Raw genomic sequence first — 21414 nt, 5'->3', positions numbered from 1 at the left:
ATGCAACCAAAACAGGCAGTTTTCCATTCCAACAAAAGTGTTCAGGAGCCTCTGGTTTGTAAGCCTTTCCATATGGGTCAGCCTCTCTTCTGGCAAGCAGTCCGGTTAATTTTTTTTTTTTTTTTTTTGATGTTGCAGCTTCAAGGCCCCATCTTATCTAGAGTTGGTTCTTCCTCATTTACTTTCCCTATCTCTTATGGAATAAGCGACATGTGGCTGCTTTCAAAACTTAAGCTCACGCTTTACAGACTCAGATTTAGACAGTTCTTTACATGCTCCTGTAATGGAGAGATCTACACAGGGATCTGACAGCCATTTCAATTGGACTAGGAGACCTGGGGCACCCCATGTGGTCCTGATGACCTGGTTGGCTGTGCTGAGCACAGTCTTGTGGGTGCATGTCCTGCCCTCAGCTTGTTCCATTACTGTGAGCTTCCCCATGTCTCCTGCAGGCATAAAGGGCACAGAGAGCCAGGCCCACACTGCCACACTCCAAAGACTTTAAAAGACTTTGTGCATTGATCTGATGAATGCAGAGGCCTTTGTAGCTATAAGACTTTTGAACAAATGATCAGATCCCTTGCTCAGATCTCTTAATAAGGCAGATTACTATCAAGAGTGCTCATTTTATCATTCCTACACATGGATGGCAGACAATCCATCACATGCCAGGGAATTTTAAGGTGCAGTGTGATCTTGCTACCTGAAACTCCTAAGAGTGCCTGGCCTCTTGGTCCTGCTCTACTCGCAAGACCAGCACAACATACAAATACGAATTTTTATACTTTTGGTTAGTGTCAGGAATAAACCCTGGTCCTCACTATGCTAGCCACGCGTTCTACCCAACTCGCATGAAAAACGTCATGTACAGGCTACCTACAGCCTGTTTTCAGTATTTGTTCTGGTAACACTGACTCGGTATAGTCTGAGCCGAGGAGCCACATTACCTGCTTCTCTAAGGCCAGAACCAAGGCATCTACCTCTCACCAGAAGAGAGGTACAGGGGAGATGAAGGCCAGGGCTTGGAGAGCAGGGGTAGTGTTTTAGCACTCGCAAAATCTTCCAGATGATGCTATCCTTGTGTCATTTAGGTCTACAGCAACCTGTCGTCACTTCAGGAATGCCCTGCAGGCTGGAGTGGCAGCGTGCTCTCTCGATCCACGCCACCAACGGTCTTTCAGAGCTCTTGCGTGACTGCCTCTCTACACAGGTATGCTTCATGGCTTCCTAGTAACATTTCTTATCTCACCAGTGAGCTCATCCAGCCCACAGCCTGCTGATAACCCAGAAGACAATAGCTTATAAGTATGAGAGGATTTCTTTCTGATTTACAAAGGGCAAAGGTGGCAATTTATCTTAGTCTGGGTAAACAGTAACAGCTACCATTCGATGCACATCATTGGGCTGGAGTCATGGGATGGGATCCTTTACCTGCATGACCTCAGGTCTTATTATAGCCCCGAAGCTGGTCTTACCCATCAGCAAACAGGAGGCCCAAAGAGTTCAGTAACTGCTTCAGGTCGTTGGGCTGGTAAGCGCAGCGATCTGAACCCAAACCAAGCTCTTAGCCACAGTTCTGAGCTTCAAACTGTCCGTCTTCAGCGCCACAGCCAGTGCTGCTTTTCTCAACAGCATTACCCAGCGTCCTTTGAGCTTCTCTTCTTCCCTCTCACGTTTGCCTAAACCGAGTGTACACTTATTCCAATTCTTAGAGAAGAAGTGTATTACCCTGCAGCTATACTGCAGTCCTCTTGCAGTCCCTAGGTTCCTCTCCAAGGCTGTACGTGACATTTCTGCATAATTCACAGTTAGAGATGACACAAAATGCCCATAGTCCTTATTTTGGCATTTACAGTTACCCAGGGACCACAAATAAGATGACTTAATTCTCCATTTCTACCACTATAAAGGGAACAAATTTCCTCATTTTCCAGAAAAACAAACAAGCAAATTGTTTCATTTCTCACCTATGCTTGCCTAGAAGAGGGAGAAAGCTTTTGGGCTTTGCTGGACTTGTGGGATGTAAATACTGTATTACTAAGAGGCCAGGGTTACCAAGGAGAATGGACAATGGTTGACGGTGATACGCAGCCAGCCAGGCTCTGACTCTGCTTAGGGAAGCATAGTCGGGTGCCTCTTCTTCTTTTTTTTTTTTTTTTTTTTTCCCCCCCCCGGAGCTGGGGACCGAACCCAGGGCCTTGTGCTTCCTAGGTAAGCGCTCTACCACTGAGCTAAATCCCCAGCCCCGGGTGCCTCTTCTTACAGACACTCACCGAACACTCTCAAAGCTGCTTCTTCCTGAATTTTTGTGACATTCTCTGTGGGCACAGAGCAGGGCTTTCCTGCCATTATCTTCACTTTTGTTTAATAATGTATTTGTTTACTTTCGAGATAGTGTCTCACCGTTTCACCCGAGCTAGGCTGAACCCTGCAATCTAGCCCCAGATTGGTCTCAAACTGCCAACCATCTTGTCTCAGCCACTCCAGTGTTCAGTCACCCACAAGGTTCCACTGTGCCCTGCCCCGCCTCGCCCCCACCCAACTCATCATCCACTCTTTTCCAAGAAATGAGATTTACAGTTTACAGAAATCCATGGAAGGAGACAGGAGAGCTTCTGTTTCTACAGCAAAGTGTCTCTAGAGTCAGTTCATGAACAGCGCTTGAAAAGCCACACCGCTCAGCAAGCCTCGCTTCATGCTGAGCTCAACAAGCAAACTGTGCTTTTGCACTGAATCGATTACTTCAGAGAATAATGGATAGTGGTGTGGCTTTACGAGCTAATTATAAAATTGAGTAGTCCACAAACATGTTTAAACACTTCCAGAATTTGTCCAGAGGTTGATAAAATCAACAAAATCCTCACAGTTTAACAATTTCAACTGAATGTATTGTTAACTTATTGGAGGTAGCTGCTTTTAAAACTTTCAAATATATTATAAACATGATATATAACACTGGAGGACACCTTGAATGGGGGGAGAGAAATCAACCCTTATTTGGGCTTCATCATCAAGCCTGATGAAGAGGCCAAATTGTGCTAAATTGTGTCCTTACTGAGAGTCAGTAGATAACAAGATGTCCGTCTCCTCGTCGGCAGCCCACCCTCTCAGCATGAATGATCTGCTATGTGATACTTGTAAACTACTCTTGGGGAGTCGTGGGAAGAACTGACTCTGGGTCCTTAATGAGGCACATCCTGGATGATGTTCACCCAACTGGGGGACTTCCCACTCACTGTGGATTCCGGAATGTCAAAGATACACTAACATAAGGACCAGAGCCCTCCATAAGTCTTCGTCCATAAACAAACAGACAACTCAATGATTTCATCTCCAAGGTCAGAAAATGTTTTTCTAGCAAATCAAAACAAACATACTCGGCGTCTAATGGATGTGACCACAACCTACCAGCTACACTTTCAAACCTCCGCTTTATGTGAATGAACCTGTTCTGTGCCTTAAAAAACAGGAAAAGAAAAGAAAAGGCTCTTCTCATCCCTACGTGCGTGTGTGGGGGGGGAGGGAGATGTTGTAGTGGTGTGTAGGTAAGTGAAGTACACGAGTGGTAAATACTGTGTTGGGGTGCATGTGTGCACACGCATGCACATGCTTCCATTAGAGGAAAACATCTGCATAGATACACAGAAATATTTTTGTTCCCAAAAGGTTTTACAATTGTTTTGTGAGTAAAGCCCCACAGTCCTAGAATAGCTGTTGCTACCATTTTATATGTACCCTGTTTTGGATGTTGTTATAGCAATGCTGGAAACATGATGCCAATGAGATTATTTTCCATGCCTACTTGCTAGACTCATAGGGTGTGTGTGTGTGTGCACAAGCCAGAAGGGAGATGTATCTTTCCAGTCTCTTTTGCTATCTTTAACTCTCCTCTTGTCAATTAACAAATGTTGACACCAGCACTTACTCTTCCTGCTTCCTTCTCTGGGGCTCAGCATGCACTGACAGGGTACCAGAGATGGACACTTGTTAAGAGATGACAGTGGTCTTTATGAGAGAAATGTGAATTTTAACTCATCCCTTTCCCATAGCAGTTGCTCCTGCAGCTTTGAACAAGATGCCCAGTGGATGCTTTTATTTCCTTTGCTTCTGTCCTTTTTCCCACCAACTCCCATCCTAATTCCCAGAAACAGGCTACTCCAATCAAAGTCAGTAAAAACCACACACCCAAATGTGGCCTTCATATTCAAGTACCACTCTGGGTTTGTTTTGTTTTGTCTTTCCTCCCAAAATGCCAGTTCCTGGTGAGCTCTTGCGGGTGGAGGACAGAGCTAACTGCAGTATTCTGTTCAGAAAGCCCACAGCTAATTAAATCAGGCTCCTGTCAGAAGGAAATGATAGCTTTTTAAAAAGCAAACATCCTCAGAGGAAGACTCTCCTAACTGGAACAAATGAACAAACCAACCAACCATCCAACCAACCAACCAACCAACAACTAACCAACCAACCAACAACTAACCAACCAACCAACCAACCAACTAACAACTAACCAACCAACCAACAACCAACCAACCAACAACCAACCATCCAACCAACCAACCAACCAACAACTAACCAACCAACAACCAACCAAGCAACTAACAACCAACCAACCAACAACCAACCAACAACCAACCAACAACCAACCAACAACCAACCAACAACCAACCAACAACCAACCAATCGACCGGCCGACAAACCAGAATGTCCTTCAGTAAATATAAAGATGCCCAAACAGACGTGTTTCTGACTGTATCACACTGAGGTAGGCCCTTTGGTCTCCTCTATTTCAGATGTGACTTTTATATAAAAAAGGATTACACTGAGCTTCAATTAACGTGCTTGCTGCCCTGCCCGCCAACCATTCCGTTCCAGCACGTGCTTTTCATTTATGCTTCTGCAAACCTATCAGCTCAGGTGATTTCCATAAAATTGGCACTTTAGAAGATGGCTTGCCCTTGAAGAGAAGGAATGTCTGTCTGCACGCTAAGGTGAAAATTACTTGTTATGGAAAAAATAATTAAAGGGTAGATGATCAGAGTCATGCAGATTTCCAATAGTCTCCTAAAACAGGTATTTAGACTCCAGAATCTGGGGAATTACTTTAAAGATAAGCATTTTAAGTAGAGACTTGGCCATCACCTATGTTCATGTGGTTAGGATGTCAGAATGGGGAGTCCAAGTAGCTGGCCTTGACGGCGCGGAGCTGAGCTTGGTGTGGAGCTGACTGAAGGATACTTTTCATGTGCTCTGAACACCTGAGTGGCTGCATCTGCATGGCCACGTTTTCCTGTTTCCCCATGATTATTTCTGTTTTGTCTTGCTTCAATTATTTTTATTATTTAATACAAAGTCCCCTTTGTTTTGTTTTGTTTGTGTACTGTTATTCTGAGATAGGTTCTCACTATGTACACCAGGCTAGCCTGGAACTCTCAGAGACCCAGCTGTCTCTGCCTCCCTGAGTGCTGGTATCAAAAGTTTGTGCCACCACAGCTGGCTTTGTAAAAGAGCATCTCAGGAATCTGCAAGACACCCCACCCATTCCCTAGTGGGAGGTAGTTAGGACATTGCAGGTCACGCCGACCATAGGGCCTGTGGGAACTCTCCCTCCTCTTCTTTTTCATTCCTTGGCTACAAGGTGAGCAGTTTGGGTCTACCTGTTCTGATATGCTGCTTTGCCACAGGCCCCAAGCATCAGAGCTAGTGAATTACGGACTGAAAGATCCAAAACTATGAACCCAGATACACCTTCTCTCTTTCTAGGTTGTCTGTAAGTTGATTGTTGCAGTGAAGAAAAGGTAAATAATATAGTATATGTCAGCTCTAGACTAAAATTCCAGCTCTACTGCGGACTACCTGGGTGTCCTCATATGAATTACCTAATCTTTATCTGCAAGTTGAAGACCCCTCAACTCCTACTTAAATGATATTTAAATGAATAAGCTTTCTCTTCAGTCATGTATATACATATATTACATTACACACACACATATATATATACATACACACATTATATATACATACACACACACTTATATATTTAAATGTCATTTGGAAAGAATTAGGAAATATCACTTTATTGGTGTGTCACTGGGGATGGGCTTTGTAGTTTCAAAACAGCTCTCTCTCTTTTTCTGTTTGTCTCCCTGTTTCCTCTCTTCTTCTTCCTCTCTCTCTCCCCTTCCCCTCCCTCTCCCTTCCTGCCTGCTGCCTGTAGATTAGGATGTAAACCTCTTAGCTATTGCCCAAAGCACCACACTTGTCTGTTTCTCGCCATGATGATCATGTACTAACCCTCTGAAACTGTGAGCAAGTCCCCATTTAAATGCTTTCTTTTATAAGAGTTGCCTTGGAAATGGTGTCTCTTCACAGCAATAGACTATTGAGAAAGACAGTCTCTCTCTCTCTCTCTCTCTCTCTCTCTCTCTCTCTCTCTCTCTCTCTCTTCCTCTCTCCGTCTCTCCATGTGCCTTTCATGTTTTTCTTAAATTTTCAAGCTCACTGACTTTTTATTGTTCTTTGTACAGAAATCCTAGAATAACATCCTGTGACTTCACACCTAACAATACTAAAAATAAACATTTATGCCATATAAGCCCACATTAAAGTTTCCTTGGCAGTCTGAAAGATATCATCTTAAATCTCTAGTCTTTATGGAGTATTCAACTGACCAGTCTCCTAAGTCCTGGGAGTCCTATGGTAACAGAACCATGCTGCCCATGACCTCACGGTACCTGGATCTAAATTTGTCTGGTGAAAAGGGCCTTGCAGGTGGGATTAGTTAAGGACCTTGAAACCATATGCTTAGCTTGAATTATGCAGGTGGGCCCAATCTAGTCACATGAGCTCTTCAATTAGAGAACCATTCCCAGCTGTGGTAAGATGAGGTGACGTCACCGACCAGGAACAAAAGGGGGGAAAAGGCAGCGTCTAGAAGCTGGGAGGCAAGGAAATAGATTGAGTGTAGCCTTCATAAGCTAGTGTATACCAACTACACTATGAGCTACCAAGCCTGTAACTGCCATAGTAGTCACAGAAGACAAATAAGACACTTTAGAAAGGACTGCAAGTCACATTGATCTCTCCTGCACCCAAGTTGGTGCTGATTCTGTGAAGGAGACCTTGAAACCCTAAGATGCCTGCACAGAAGGAGGTGTGGCCTGAAGAACAGGGCGAAAGAGCCTCCCTCCTACAAGCCAGACCTCCCCAAGCCAATCTTTATGTCGCCCTTAGCCCTTAGTCCACCTTGATTCTTTAATGGCCTCTTTCCTTTAGGGCATAATTGAATGTTTTCCTCTAGGCCTTTTTCCTTATTCCTCCCTGTACCCGACCCCACTCTGTGCCTCCCGGGATAGGTACCTTCCCCAGCGGGTGCCTCTAGCCATTCTTCTGACAGCCAGCCATTTGCCAGCTCCTAGGTTTCAGTATGGGGAGGTCTCCTCTGATGCCCACACCCATCACATACCCTTGTCTATGTGGCTCGAAGTCCTTGTCACAGTTCAGCATTATTCCCTTGAGAAAAGGCCTTGGTCTGAGTGACTCACCTCTAGGTGTGACTATTCATTGAACAAATATCTATTGAGAACCCAGTGCTATGCTCAGTACTAGGAAAACCCACACCATCATACTCTTAAGTCAGGAGTAAGGCATGCAAACAGTGGCCCTGTGATCCGACCAGTACAGTAGTGAAGGGTAGGCAAGGTGACACCAAGAAAGAGCAAAAGCTAAATGGGCTGCTTGGAGGAAGAGAGAGAGAGAGAGAGAGAGAGAGAGAGAGAGAGAGAGAGAGAGAGAGAGAGAGAGCCCTTCCAGCCCAGTCCGAAGCTGGGAGCATAAACAAGGGCTGGGAGCCAGGTGTGTGCTGGGGCAGTGTTGAACCTACCATGCCGAAAGGAGGAGCCTTGTGGTAGGAAAGATTAGGCCAAGCTGAGGGTCAGACTCCACACAAAGAATAGGGAATCCAGAAAGGAAGAAGCCTTGTGTCCAGGAGGGTAGGACCCTGAGAGAAGCCCCAGTGAGGCCTGGTCCTGTGCACACATCAGCCAGAGGGCAGGCAGCTGTCTCTCCCTTTTCTGCTCACAAAGATAAGGCCACCCCCATGGAGAGCCCAAGTACTCCTGCAGTTGGATGAGGGTTACTGGTGAGGTGACAGCAGTATGAATACAGTGTGCTGAGTTCTCATGGAGAGGGCTGAGCTTGTAAGAAAGTGTCCATCTCATGCCTCCTCTCCCTCAGCATCCCCATTGAGGAAATGAGAATGAGGAAACCATTCTAGTGTAGAACTTCGCTGATGGGAAGTTTAGAGTCTTTGGAGGGTTCTGCAATGTATAAGCAGTGTTGATAAATGTTAAACTGATTCTCCAAGTTAAAGAAAATGCTGGGTCAGCGAGATGGCTCAGCAGGTAAAGATGCTTGAACCTGATGTCTTGAGTTCAGTCCCCATTAACCTATATGGTAGAAGGCAGGAGAACTAAGTCCTGCAAATTGTCCTCTGACCTCCACACATACACCATGACAATATTACACACAAATAAGTAGTGTGTGTGTGTGTGTGTGTGTGTGTGTGAGAGAGAGAGAGAGAGAGAGAGAGAGAGAGAGAGAGAGAGAGAGAGAGAATGACCACAGCATCTATCGAGACTCCCAGCATGATTAATGACATCTCCCAAGAGACTTCAGTGAACTCAGATGTGTGCCTAAGTGGCAAATGTGGACTCATGGAATCTAGTCCAGCACCCACCTAACTGCATACAAATGCTGTGCAGTTGAGCCAGCTCCTGTAATCCTGTAAAGTGGAATTTACAGCTGAACAGACTTGGACTGAACAGCCATGATCTTGGGCAGGTAAAAACTTGAACTACTAAATGATCTCGTTCGAGAAGCTGATGAGGCACTTGCTTAATGCTAAGGACTTCTTGCTTCCAAACTTATGAAATCTTCATCTATAGCCAAACAATGCAACTTCTTCCCTAGTTGCAGAGACTGTAGATGAGATAACCAAAAGGTCACACGACTGTTCCAAGTAGATCTGGAACTTAGACCGAAGCAGTCTGGCTCTGGCACTGACTTCTCAAGCCTGTAAGAGACTCTCATCTGAGTGCTCAGTGTAGCATGACCAGACCAAAAAACAGAGCCCTGTGAGAACACAGGTCTCTCTCTGTGATCCACTCCCTTTCTATGTTTATGGTCTCCTTGCAATGGTCACTTGGGGTGTGGTGACTTGAGAAGGTGCAGAGTGGTAGCAAAGGCTACCAGACTGGTCTAGGCAGGTAGATTTGGGGTAAGCAGCGCTGACTCAGCAGTGGTCCTTTAGCATAGATGGATGTGTGTAGCTCCTTTGGATCCTCTGTAGACTGAGCACCCAAGCACATGGGGACCAGCTTGTCACAGGGTTAACCAAAACCTATGAATGAATATGTCAATTGGTGACTTATTTTTTTCTTAAAGATGAAATGCTAGATTTTGCTTGCTCCTGGGACTTTCTGTATTCTTGCTTTTCCCTTTTTCATCCCTGTCAGTCTCTGGCAGAGTTGGTGTTTCCTTGTTCTTGGCTCTCTTATCTCCTCTACCAAGGTGATAGATACACTCTCTGAAGGTGATTTTACTGGGGCTGGTGACAAATGTGGAGAGCTCACATTCCTATTTCTAGCCTGGCCTCTGGCCTCAGCATTCACATGCCTGGTGGATTTCCATAATATGTGGCATGTCAATCCTTCACAAAACTGAAGTGTCCATTCCCAACCCCACCCCACTCTGTTTCTAGAAATGGCACCTCACTCAACCAGATAAAGCCCCCAGGGTTCAGCCTTACTCCCACCTCTCTGCCACTTTCTCCACCTGTCTACTAACCAGCTCAGTTGGTTCTTTTCCAACATCCCTACAGAATCCAGCACATGCCACCTGTCTAGCTTCTGTCAGCATACAGAGCTGTCAGCTTCTGGGGACATGTGGCATCTCTCTAGCTTTCCTGGTCTCCCCTTTTGAGCTAAAGCATAGCCTATGTGTATGGCTAAAATACAAACAAGGCTGGCTTACTACCTTGCTCAGAACGTTCTAGGCACTTCTCATTTCTTTTAGAACAACTCCCAATCCCTCACTATGACCATGAGTGTGTGTCCTACCTGCAGCTCACCATATATGAGCACCCACCATGGGCTCCAGCACAGCAGCCTCTCCTTCGTTCACTTCTCCTTGTAGATTCTCATGTAATTATCCTGACATACTTCCACATCCCTTCTATTTCAGTCCTCTCTCCAGTGTCCTCTTCAACCCATGTCTCTTCTCCTCAAGCTGCCTAAATTTCGGCAAAAAATGTCCCTAAGTTTTATCATGTATTTAACCATTTCCTTCCTTTCTTATCATCTGTGTGTCACATTAGAACTGACTGTGCTATACTCACTTTTGATCCATAGACAAGGAGACTAGACTTTCAACAGGGGCTGGTTAAATGACTAAAGAAGGAAGGGGTGTGTCAGAGCAGCACCTACATCCAAGTGTGCCTAGCCGGCCCATAACTACCTGTCTTGTACAATCTTACTAACGCTTAGACTCATGAGGAAAATAGAGAGCGAGGGTTTCCTTTTTATTGACACACAAAAGGCACAGTTTACTTTATGACAAACTGCTGGTTACTCAACTGCAGTGGGTAGTGGTTGAATGTGGGGCTTTCAGATGAAAAGCAAGAAGATCAGGCTGTCCATGAGGTAAACTAACCGTATGGCAATTATACTATTGCAAATTTGGAAGAAATTTAATTGCAATTACCTTATATATTTTCCTAGCTGTTCTTATCTTTATTTCTTTTCTGATCCACACAAATGCAAAGTAAAATTCAATGACAGTAAAATTCAAGAAGTAAAATGACTTATTTTTTTAAATTACAACTGGAAGAAAGCACACTGCCGAGGTACGACACTTGGTTTGATAAGTTTGGATTCTTTACTAAAAGCAGTTACCAATGGATGTCATGTCAAAGGAAAGCTGCTGCTTTGGTTTCCTTAAAACACCTTTATTAACACTGTCGACGATGTGGAGAAAGAGGAACACTCCTCCATTGTTGGTGGGACTGCAAACTGGTACAACCACTGTGGATATCAGTCTGGAGGTTCCTCAGAAAATTGGACATAGTACTACCTGAGGACCCAGCCATATCACTCCTGGGCATATACCCAAAAGACATTCCAATATATAACAAAGACACGTGCTCCACTATGTTCATAGCAGCCTTATTCATAATAGCCAGAAGCTGGAAAGAGCCCAGATGCCCTTCAACAGAGGAATGGATACAGAAAATGTGGTACATCTACACAATGGAGTACTACTCAGCTATCAAAACAATGACTTCATGAAATTCATAGGCAAATGGATGGAACTAGAAAATATAGTGAGTGAGGTAACCCAGTCACAAAAGAACATACATGATATGTACTCACTGATAAGTGGTTATTAGCCCAAAACCTCAGAATACCCAAGATAAAATTCACAGATCACATGAAGCTCAAGAAAAAGGACAACCAAAGTGCGATGCTTCAGTCCTTCTTAGAAGGGGGAACAGAAATACAGGAGGAAATATGGGGACATAGTGTGGAGCAGAGACTGAAGGAAAGGCCATCCAGAGACTGTCCTACTGCAGATCCATACCATATACAGCCACCAAACCTAGACAATATTGCTGATGCCAAGAAGAACATGCTGACAGGAGCCTGATATAGCTGTTTCCTGAGAGATTCAGCCAGAGCCTGACAAACCTTTGAACTGAGAATGAGGTCCCCAATGGAGGAATTAGAGAAGGGACTAAAGGAGCTGAAGGAGTTTGCAACCCCTTAAAAAGAACACAATATCAACCAACCAGACCCCCTAGACTCCACTAGAATAGACACGGGCTAACATATGCAAACATGGTGTTCTCTAATTGCTTTTGTGCAAAACTAAGATGTTGGACTGCAGTGTAAGGATTTATGCCCTGTCAATGGTGGCATCCTAATCTATGTTAAGCTGTATGCACAGCAACTGGCAGTCCCCTGATGTCTCCTGACAGGCCAGTCCTCCCCAACAGGGTACATTCCCTTTCCAAAGTAGGATTTTTCTGAAGATACTGTGTCAAATTCCACTCTGGGCAGTTGATTGTTTCAGGAGACACAATAGCTAGAAGTAGGTGTCCCTGATAGGCATGGAACTGTGGGGGCAAAGTGAAATGGAAGACATTCCAACAGGAATTTCAAATCAAAGTTTTAACTCAGGCAAACTAACAAATGCCTGGCATTGAGCTGGGTGGAACTGTATGCTGAAACGGACTGTAGTCTTATTGGACTGTAGTCTTATTGGACTGTAGTCTTATTGGACTGTAGTCTTATTGGACTGTAGTCATATTGGACTGTAGTCTTATTGGACTGTAGTCATATTGGACTGTAGTCTTATTGGACTGTAGTCTTATTGGACTGTAGTCTTATTGGACTGTAGTCATATTGGACTGTAGTCTTATTGGACTGTAGTCAGTCATATTGCAAATGTCTTGCCGGCAGCATCTGGTAGCATCAAAGTGCAAAAGGAAAAGGGGGCGGGGAATGGTGCCAGAATTAAAACCTGCCTCATTGGATAAATATGTGGAGAGGTTATGAATTAAGTTATCAAAAGGCTCAAAGAATTTGCTGACGAGGGGGTGGTTTCTAAAAGCAAGAAGCTATTTGGAATTTGACAATGTGGGGCCTCAGTTCTTTGTAAGCCAAGTAAGAGCAGGATGATATTTCAAAGGGGAAAATCCGTGAATGCATGCAAACAATTGCACAGGTAATACCTTGACTTCCAAAATCGAGTGGCACTCACGGTATCAGACGCGATCTGGGACGAGTCCCAAAGGAAACTGGGCACTACTCTGTGGAGACTTTCTGTGTGGGAAAGCAAGGCTAAACTTGTAAACGCCATGCCCTGTGCAACTGCCAACGGAAGCTAACTGCCTGAGGTCCACATTGGTGCTCCCGGGAGTGGCCCCCAGTGTTTTAGTCTGTCATGTGGCTCTGCCCTTCTGTCTGGCATTATGGCCGACTCCATACAGAATGAAAAATGAGGTAGAGGATGGTGTATAGTGTAGGACTGTGAATGCGGATGAAAGTCGGCATATCCACCGTCCAGAACCTTTGTGGCATGCCCATGCTTAACGCCATGGGACGTTGAGTACGGTAGCCCAGCAGGTGCGAAAGTAGTGAGCAGCATTGTGCGTTCCTGCCCACCAGTCTGCATGCATTTCCCAGGTTAACATTTATGTCTCTCAATCAGGGCAAACCTGGGACTTCCTTGTCTTCATACGCACAGCATTAACAGTGGTCTGGAGCTAATGCCTTCTCGTTCTTGCTAGAAGTGGCTGCCTAGCTAGCTAAGAAGGCCCAGGAGAGTGGCCCAGGACTGTTAAGACGGCTGCTCCGTGTTCTAATACTCCAGTTGGCGTGAAGATGTCTCTACAGAATACAGAACTCACATGCTGCGAGCAGGCACTTACTTTGTCCACTTTGTGCTGCTGCGTAAGGGAAAGCTTCCAGAGGAGAAAGTCCTGACCCCTCATTCTCTAGGAGGAGACCCATGGAAGGGAAAAGAGGGGCTTCCTGGAAGACAAAGGGTGGTGGAATTTCTGGTGAACTCCTAAAAACTAAAAGGAAGCAAAATCGGGCCGGACTTCCCCATTAACTGAGAAAATGAAAAGTTACAGGTGAGTAAGACCATAGAACTTCAGGAAAATCAGAAGCCTTGCAGGGGCAGGCCTCGTGTGGATATTCAGGGACATGGAACAAAGGACACTCCCCAAGGAGTCTCACTTGGCAGACAAGCCAGAGCAAGGGAAATCCTTTAGAACGATGGTAAAGTAAACACTTTACTAATTTTTTTTTTTAAAGTTGATAATTGGAGCAGAACAATTTTTACTGTGTGAAAGACCCTGGGAAAGATCTAAAAGAGAGAACAACAATAAAAGTCACAACTGGGCAGCTACATTCATAGACCACTTATAGGACAGAGGACTACCATTCAGGATACATAAGGAACTTAAGGAACATAAGGTCAACAGCAAAAACCACATTGTCCAATCAGGAAATGGCAATGGGGTGTGAAGATGGCCATAGTGACCAATCAACACATAGAAAGATGCTCAGCCCCATGCCATTGAGCTGTGATGTAGGCACCACACAGCAAGACAGCTGAGGTAAAAAGTCAGAGGCACTGGAGAAATGGGCCTGCTCCTGCATTTCTGACCAGACTGTAGAATGGCGTAACTTCTTACAACCTTACAAGAAAGCAGTGTGTCAGTTCTTAAAATGTTACTCATCTTATATATGTGATGTGCAGGACGAGACGCTGTAGAGGAATGCCCATGGCAGCATTATTTAAGAGTTAAGAGCTAATTATAAAGTGGGTGTCTTTGTAGGTTATGATATAGCCATAGAGTGCAGTACTTAGAGCAGAATAGAGTTGCTTGTCTAAGGTACATCGTACTTGGAAAGCTAAAGTTGTTAAAAAAAATCAGCTTTTTGACTATTTTTGACTTTTTGACTAAAAAAAACCTCTAGTTTTTGACTATTACATATAAAGCTACTGTGAACATCTGCATGGACATAAATATTCATTTGTTTGAGATAAATACCCAAGAGTGTGATTCCTACTAGCATTTATGTTCAATTTTTCACAGAAAACTATTTTAGAGAGAACAGGAAGATGGTCTGTCACTGGGGCCTGGAAAGGAAAGATGTCTAAAACAATGTGTCTCCCGTGGCACATGTGGCAAAGCCATACAAACGGGCACCCCTATGTTGTTCAGTCACATTCTGAGGCTTTGGGATTCAGGAGTTCAATAGATGAGCTTTCTGTGGGCGCTGTTCACTCCACAGAAAGACCCTCGTAATAGGTCAAATGACATAGTTCACTCCACAGAAAGACCCTTGTAACAGGTCAAAGAGTGTAGAATAGACATGTGGATTTTAACAGAACACTATATGCTCAGATCTGTCCCTACAGTAGGAAAGCTGATTAGGAGGCTAGGGGGAGAAGGGGACGACCACAGTTTTCTCCTCCTGGCTCCCTGCCTCATGAGGTTACTCTTACGCTGCGTTCTATCTTGCTAGATACTCGAGGCCTAGGTGAATTGAGTAGGCTGCTTGCTCCGGGACCTCTCAGGCCTCCCTCAATGCCTGCTGTGCCCATGGGACCCCTCTGCATACACAGAGAGCATCAGAACCCTCCCAGCAGAGTACAAGGAGGGCCATATACCTCATCTGACATAGACCTGGACAAGGCTCCCACGGGCCAGGGGCAGGCCAGGGACACACAGCAGCCTTACTCGTAGGATGCTCAATGGAGAGGCCTGGAGTTGGGCGCTGTGTGAGTGATGGAGAGAAGCGAGGCATTTGCATGTACAGGCTGAGAACCCTGTCTGAAGTGCGTCCGATCTGAAGTGTCTGATCTCGAGCGTTCGGGTTTCGATAGAGATGCTCATGGTCTCTGAAGACTGAAGCTTGAGATGCCCCTGGTTTCGAATCCTGACGTGTTTTCGACGTCAGATGTGCGGTTAGGGACTCAGGGCGTATGAACTGCAGCAGGAACTCAACAGCTCTTGAGGCAAACCAGGGCCTGCCAGCAAGCACAGCTCACACCAATGACCGACCTTAGCCAACAGCTTAGCCTACGCTGCACATGCTCACAGGGCCTGCCAGCAAGCACAGCTCACACCAACGACCGACCTTAGCCAACAGCTTAGCCTACGCTGCACATGCTCACAGGGCCTGCCAGCAAGCACAGCTCACACCGACGACCGACCTTAGCCAACACCTTAGCCTATGCTGCACATGCTCACAGGGCCTGCCAGCAAGCACAGCTCACACCGACGACCGACCTTAGCCAACACCTTAGCCTACGCTGCACATGCTCACAGGGCCTTGGTGACTGTTAACATAGCTTTATGAGATCTTTGGTTGCTTGTTGTTATTTGTTTTGTTTTTGTTTTTCTGAGACAGGGCTACAGCCCTGTGTAGCTGTAGCTGTCCATGAACTCTCTATGTAGACCAGGCTAGCCTCAATATAGAGATCTGCCAGCCTCTGCCTGCCGAGTAATGTTTACCACCACTGCCCAACTTGCAATCTCTGGTATTTCAAAAGACTCTGAGAAGAGGAGTGTAGGTTTCACCAGGGTGTCACAAGGGCCCATATGGCTCAGAAAAGGCCAGGGCAACCCTGTCTGTCAAAGCTGGGAGTGCAATCGTGTGGCATACAAGGAAGAATATTCACCTTTTCCTCTGTTAAGACATTTAGGACAGAGACAGAGACAGCAAGATGCTCCTGAGTAAGTGACTAGAAAAATCGGGCTTTGAAGTACAATACAGGGGGTTGGGAATTTAGCTCAGTGGTAGAGCGCTTGCCTAGCAAGCACAAGGCCCTAGGTTTGGTCCCCAGCTCTGAAAAAAAGAAAAGGAAAAAAAAAAAAGAAATACAATAACAATACAGATAAAAGAAATGTATCAATATTCTGGTAACAGCTGGGAGTGTGTGTGTGCATGTGTGTGGGCCTGTGCTTGAATACACACTGAACGTTTATGTAAAGATCTGCATGTGGATGTGTACACATGTGCAGACTTTGTCTTTCTCTAGGACTCTCCATCTTTTTGTTTGTTTTAACGCAGGGTCTCTCACTGGCTGCCATTTTGGTTGGATTCCTGGCCAGCTAGCCCAGGGAATTAGTTGTCTCCATTATTTCTTGTCCCATCCTCCCCTGCTTGAAGATTACTGGTGGCTGCCTATATACAGCTTTTGCAAGGGTGCTGGGAACTGGAACTCAGGTCCTCACTTTGCCCACTGACTTGTCTCCCACATTTCAACAACTGCTTTTAGAGATCCTTTTGGACACGGGTCCATGCTGACCATCTCAGGGGCTCCCTGTCTACCACCTGGATGGGTTTATGGAAAACCTCATAATTTGCTCAACCAGAAGGTAAAGGAGAAAGAACTTTGTCTCTGGTTACATAGTCTTTGCTCCCAGCTGACTTGATTGTTACGTATCCAGATACCACAGGGTGTGGTAGCCCTGAAGGGGACAATGAGGCTAGAACTAGGTGACAGCATTTGGATTTACTAACCACACCCTCTTCTGTAAAATGTTTGTATAAACACACCCAAATGCCAACACAGAAGACACCAAGCCATCCAAACTGAAGGCCTCAGTCATCTTATGTAGGTTCTACACAGGGCCAGGCAAAGGCCTTGGCAGCACTGAGCTGGTTTCCCTCCTGAAGCAACTGAAAGAGATGCCATCATGGCCCAGGCCTTTCTCAGTTCTAGCAGCTCGTTCATTTCATGCTTTTCCCTCTTTGAGACTTTGCCTTGGCTCATCCTACACAAACCTACAGCCGTCAGCTCCTTTAACGGGGGTGTCTATAAAGAATAGCCCCAAATCTGCTTTTCCACTGCACTTAATGTCTTTCCAATTAGATCCAGATGTGAGAAGCTGAAGGAACAGTTCTCAGGACTGGACAAGATGACATAAATCTTGCAGCTGACAGAGATCCCACTGAGCTCGGTTGGGGAAACTCACAGAGAGCTTGTTTGGGGCCAGAAAAGCGGCTGGTTATAAAGACAGATGTGTACACTTCAATTCAAAAAAACACGTTCCGAGAGAGGAAGCGCGCTGCGAACACAGTGCCTACGAACCTTCTGCAGGCTAGAGCCTGGCTGGGGCTCCCCTCCTGCTCCAAGCTACATCAAAGGAGTGACTGAGCAGACTGCTAGAAAACAGACCAGAACTGATGCTTCCTGGCTCCTTAATTGCTCTTCTCAGGGAGAAGAAGGTGGGCATTCCTGACAGACCTTTGCTGGAGGAGAACAAGGGCTGTTTGTGCAGCTGAGGGTTTGGCCTTTATTTTTTTAATTATCAGGTCTTGTATACTTTCCAGAAAGTTCCTTTTAAAAATAGTATATTCTTCCTCCTCTTCTCCAGATGCTAGGAAGTGCAGGTTAAACTCAAACTGTCTATTTCAAAGGGACACACATACAAAACCAAACCAAAAGAAAAGAAAAGAAAACAAAACAACAGCAAAAAATCCAGGGCTGGAGTTAAAGGAGTTTGGTGGGTAACGCCGGAGGACTGAGGGCTTTGGGTTTCTTTTACCCTCCCAGTAATTTTGTTTTTAAAGCTTGGAAAACAAATTGGAACAAAGAATCAGCTTCTGCAGGATGCAGTGTGGAGAAGGGCAGGGCGGGCAGTGAAAATCAAGAGCTGGTGGGACAAGCCTGGGTGGCAGCACACAAGCACAGGACAGACAGGTGCCACAGTGGGCCAGTGGCTTAGGTGTGTCCAGAAAGCTTGTATCTAGTCCATAGCAGAGCAGCTTTTCACTTGGCAGCATCCCAGAATGATGCATAGTGTCATCTCTAACCCCTCTTCCGGCTCAACATCTGGCTGTGTGACAGAGGACAGAGGGCTTGATCTGAGGCACTTCACAAAGGCCATTTGCAGCACCTGGTCAGGGCCACTTTTCTGAGCCTGAGCCTGGACACACCAGAATGAGGAGTTCTGTAGCCTCTGGGGTCAGACCATTCTTCCAACATGTGTCCCAAAGAAAACTGGGGAGAACAAATTTCCCTGGTAACTGTATCTGCCTTGGGCCCCACCCCCACCCCTAAGCCTGTCTTGGGTTGGTGAGAGCAGTGCCCTGTTCTTCCTCTGACTCCCAACTGCCACACCAGGACTGAATCCCGGATCACAGAGTGGGGCGCGCGCGCGCACACACACACACACACACACACACACACACACACACACACACACTCATTTTTATTTTCCCATTTGAGATAAAAGCCGAGTATGGTTTTAAATTTATGTTTTACCTCTTTCAGTTGGGCATGACTTTTCTGAGCAAATTCTAAGGACTATAAAGATGTCTTCCCAGATAGACAACTTTGACTCTAAAGAAATTAATGCAAATTATAGTGCAGTTCAGTTAAATGCTAATTTATAGCTCCGTAAAGGTACAGTTCAAAGCTCAGAGGAGCAGGAGGAAGTCAGTGGATTGATGGCTTGCAGTAAGAAAGGGTTAGAAACGGTAGAATGTAACCAGGGTTTTAGTTGGGAAATGAGCTGAGGGGTTCATTTGTTCCACGTTACTGAGTTTTTAATTTAGATTTGCTGTTAAAACATAATGCATTTTGTGCTTGTGGTTTGTAAGTAACTCCCTCTGGTTGTCTTTAAAAGAAAACTGCCAAAGAACAGGACTAATTCTCTAAGATAGGAATCACAGGGGCAGGTGTCTGTGTTAAAAATGTAATACTTGTCTTTAAAGTAGGATCTGGAAGCAGAACAGTTCAAAGATGATGATTCTTCTTCCTCCTTCTCTTCTTCCTCTTCCTCCTCTTCTCTTTCTCTTCCTCCTTCCTCCCTCCTCTTTCTTCTCTTCCTCCTCCTCCTTCTTCAATGGTTAGCAAGTATTATAAGAAAGGAAGCCACCTCTCCACAGGAGAACACCTGCAACACTGTATACAATACAGTATCCATGATCTATTGTTGCTGGTTATTAAATGTAAACATTTATCCCGGAGTCAGAGCATAGCCCTCTCAGTGCATATTTGTCTGTGGCTGAAGCACACTGTGCCCTCCCTGAAGCACTGCGCAGACCCATTTCCTTGCTTGGCTTCCTGTCGTTATGCACTACACCTTCACTTAAGGCTTAAGTATCCAGAAAATGACATGCATTTGATCTGAGAGCACAGGTCTGTAGTTCCTGGAAAATGGAGGCAAGAGGGTCTGAAGGTCAAGATCACCCTTAGCTACATGGTAAGTTCAGTGCCAGCTTGTTTAGGGGAGAATTTGAAAGTAAGTAAGCCATGCTAGCTGTGAGATGCGGATTATTAAAATTGTTTCTCGTCTGGTAAGACAGCACTGTTTTAAAGAGCACACACTGCACATCAGAGGAACTGAGTTTGGTTGGCAGGACCCACATCAGGTGACTCACAACTCTCACCCCAGATCCAGAGAATCCATTACCTTCTTCTAGCCTTAGGATCACCTACCTAGACTAACATTTTTTTTAAATCTCTTGAAAAATAAAGGGAACAGAAAGATGCTTCTCAATAAAGATATAAAACAGGAAATCTGCACACCACTCTGTTAGCTGCAAACACAAGTATTTATCACACCTGTCCTTTCACACTTACTCTGGTTAGCTCTTAAAATACTGAACATTCATAATGTTTATTTTATTACACATGCTAGAACCTTAAACAGTTGACAATATAACAGCCATTGGAAAAACTTAAATTTTGCAGAGCCCTGAAGAATAGTATTTCTGGATGGGGGCCCAGCTCAGTGATGCTGTGCTTGTCTAGCAGGCTCAGATCCTGTCTTCCAGCCCAGCACCACCAAAAACATTTTTTCTTTGCAGAATATTTGTTTGCTTATTTCATTTTCAAATATAACATAATTAAAATGTTTATTATAATTTAAAAATTATTGAGTAGATTTATCTTCAACTTAGACTTTATTTTGTTCTAGATAAAATCATAAAATGAACTGAAATGATTTCCGTTCTATTTTTCTTTTTGTTGCTGTGATGGAAAAACACTCTTGGCTAAAGCAACTTAGGGGAGAAAAAGGTTTGAGTTCATAATTGAGGGACTTCAGGGTAGGGATTTAAAGCAGAGATCATGGAGGAGCATGGCTTGCCAGCTTGCTCACAGGTCCATGATTGACCAGCTTTCTTGTAACAGCCCAGGACTTCTTGCTAGAGAATGATGCTGCCCACAGTAGGCTGGGCCCTCCTGAGAACTAACAAGACTGTTTCCCACAACCGTGCTCACTGGCCAGCCTCGGTAGGTAATGTATTCTTAATTGAGAATCCTTCCTCAGATTGCTGTAGGCTGTGTCAAGCCAGTTGACAGCTAGAGCTAAGTAGGACAATTTCATTCCTATATTGATGATTTGTTTTACTATCAAACCCTGGATTAGTGGTTGCAGTAGAGAAGGAGTGGGAAGATTAGACACTGTGGGCTGGGAGTCTTAGGTCGCTTTGCCAGACACTACATGCCAATCCTTCATTGAACCATATACACTCTTCTTTCACATAACAATGGCCATAACATTCATGTTGAGGTCTTACATTTGAGTAGCATTTAGCACAGACAATAACGTTTTTATTTTATTTTTTTAAAGATTTATGTACTATATATAAGTACACTGTAGATATCTTCAGACACACCAGCAGAGGGCATCAGATCCCATTAGAGATGGTTGTGAGTCACCATGTGGTTGCTGGGATTTGAACTCAGGATCCCTGGAAGAGCAGTCAGTGCTCTTAACCCCTGAGCCACCAGCAGCCAATAACATTTTTAAATGGAGAGGAGTAGAAATCAAGGCAATGCTACGAAGTACATTCTCTTGAAGGCAATCCAAGGTACACT

The 21414-nt window shown here is 44.9% G+C and overlaps 1 protein-coding gene and 1 long non-coding RNA gene across 18 annotated transcripts in view; one reads left to right on the top strand and one right to left on the bottom strand.

Annotated features, from left to right (window-relative positions):
- Stau2 (staufen double-stranded RNA binding protein 2) overlaps positions 1–21414 on the bottom strand; it is a 245859-nt gene that overhangs the window by 4292 nt on the left and 220153 nt on the right. For 4 of the 16 annotated variants that reach the window (XM_087660249.1, XM_087660253.1, XM_087660255.1 and 1 more), the window contains one exon: positions 18960–19491. In XM_087660249.1, the coding sequence (XP_087516375.1) occupies positions 19447–19491 (45 nt within the window). In that variant the 3' untranslated portion in view covers positions 18960–19446. 16 annotated transcript variants of the gene reach the window in all.
- Positions 1–21414, top strand: part of LOC102555040 (uncharacterized) — a 126269-nt gene that overhangs the window by 68490 nt on the left and 36365 nt on the right. For both annotated transcript variants that reach the window (XR_015620596.1, XR_015620597.1), the window contains one exon: positions 1092–1210. This is a non-coding gene — a long non-coding RNA (uncharacterized LOC102555040). The remainder of the gene's footprint in view (positions 1–1091; positions 1211–21414) is intronic.

This window comes from Rattus norvegicus, chromosome 5, assembly GCF_021556685.1.
Source record: "Rattus norvegicus strain SHRSP/BbbUtx chromosome 5, alternate assembly SHRSP_T2T, whole genome shotgun sequence".
Taxonomy (NCBI): domain Eukaryota; kingdom Metazoa; phylum Chordata; class Mammalia; order Rodentia; family Muridae; genus Rattus; species Rattus norvegicus.
This window is presented reverse-complemented; position numbering and strand designations above follow the sequence as displayed.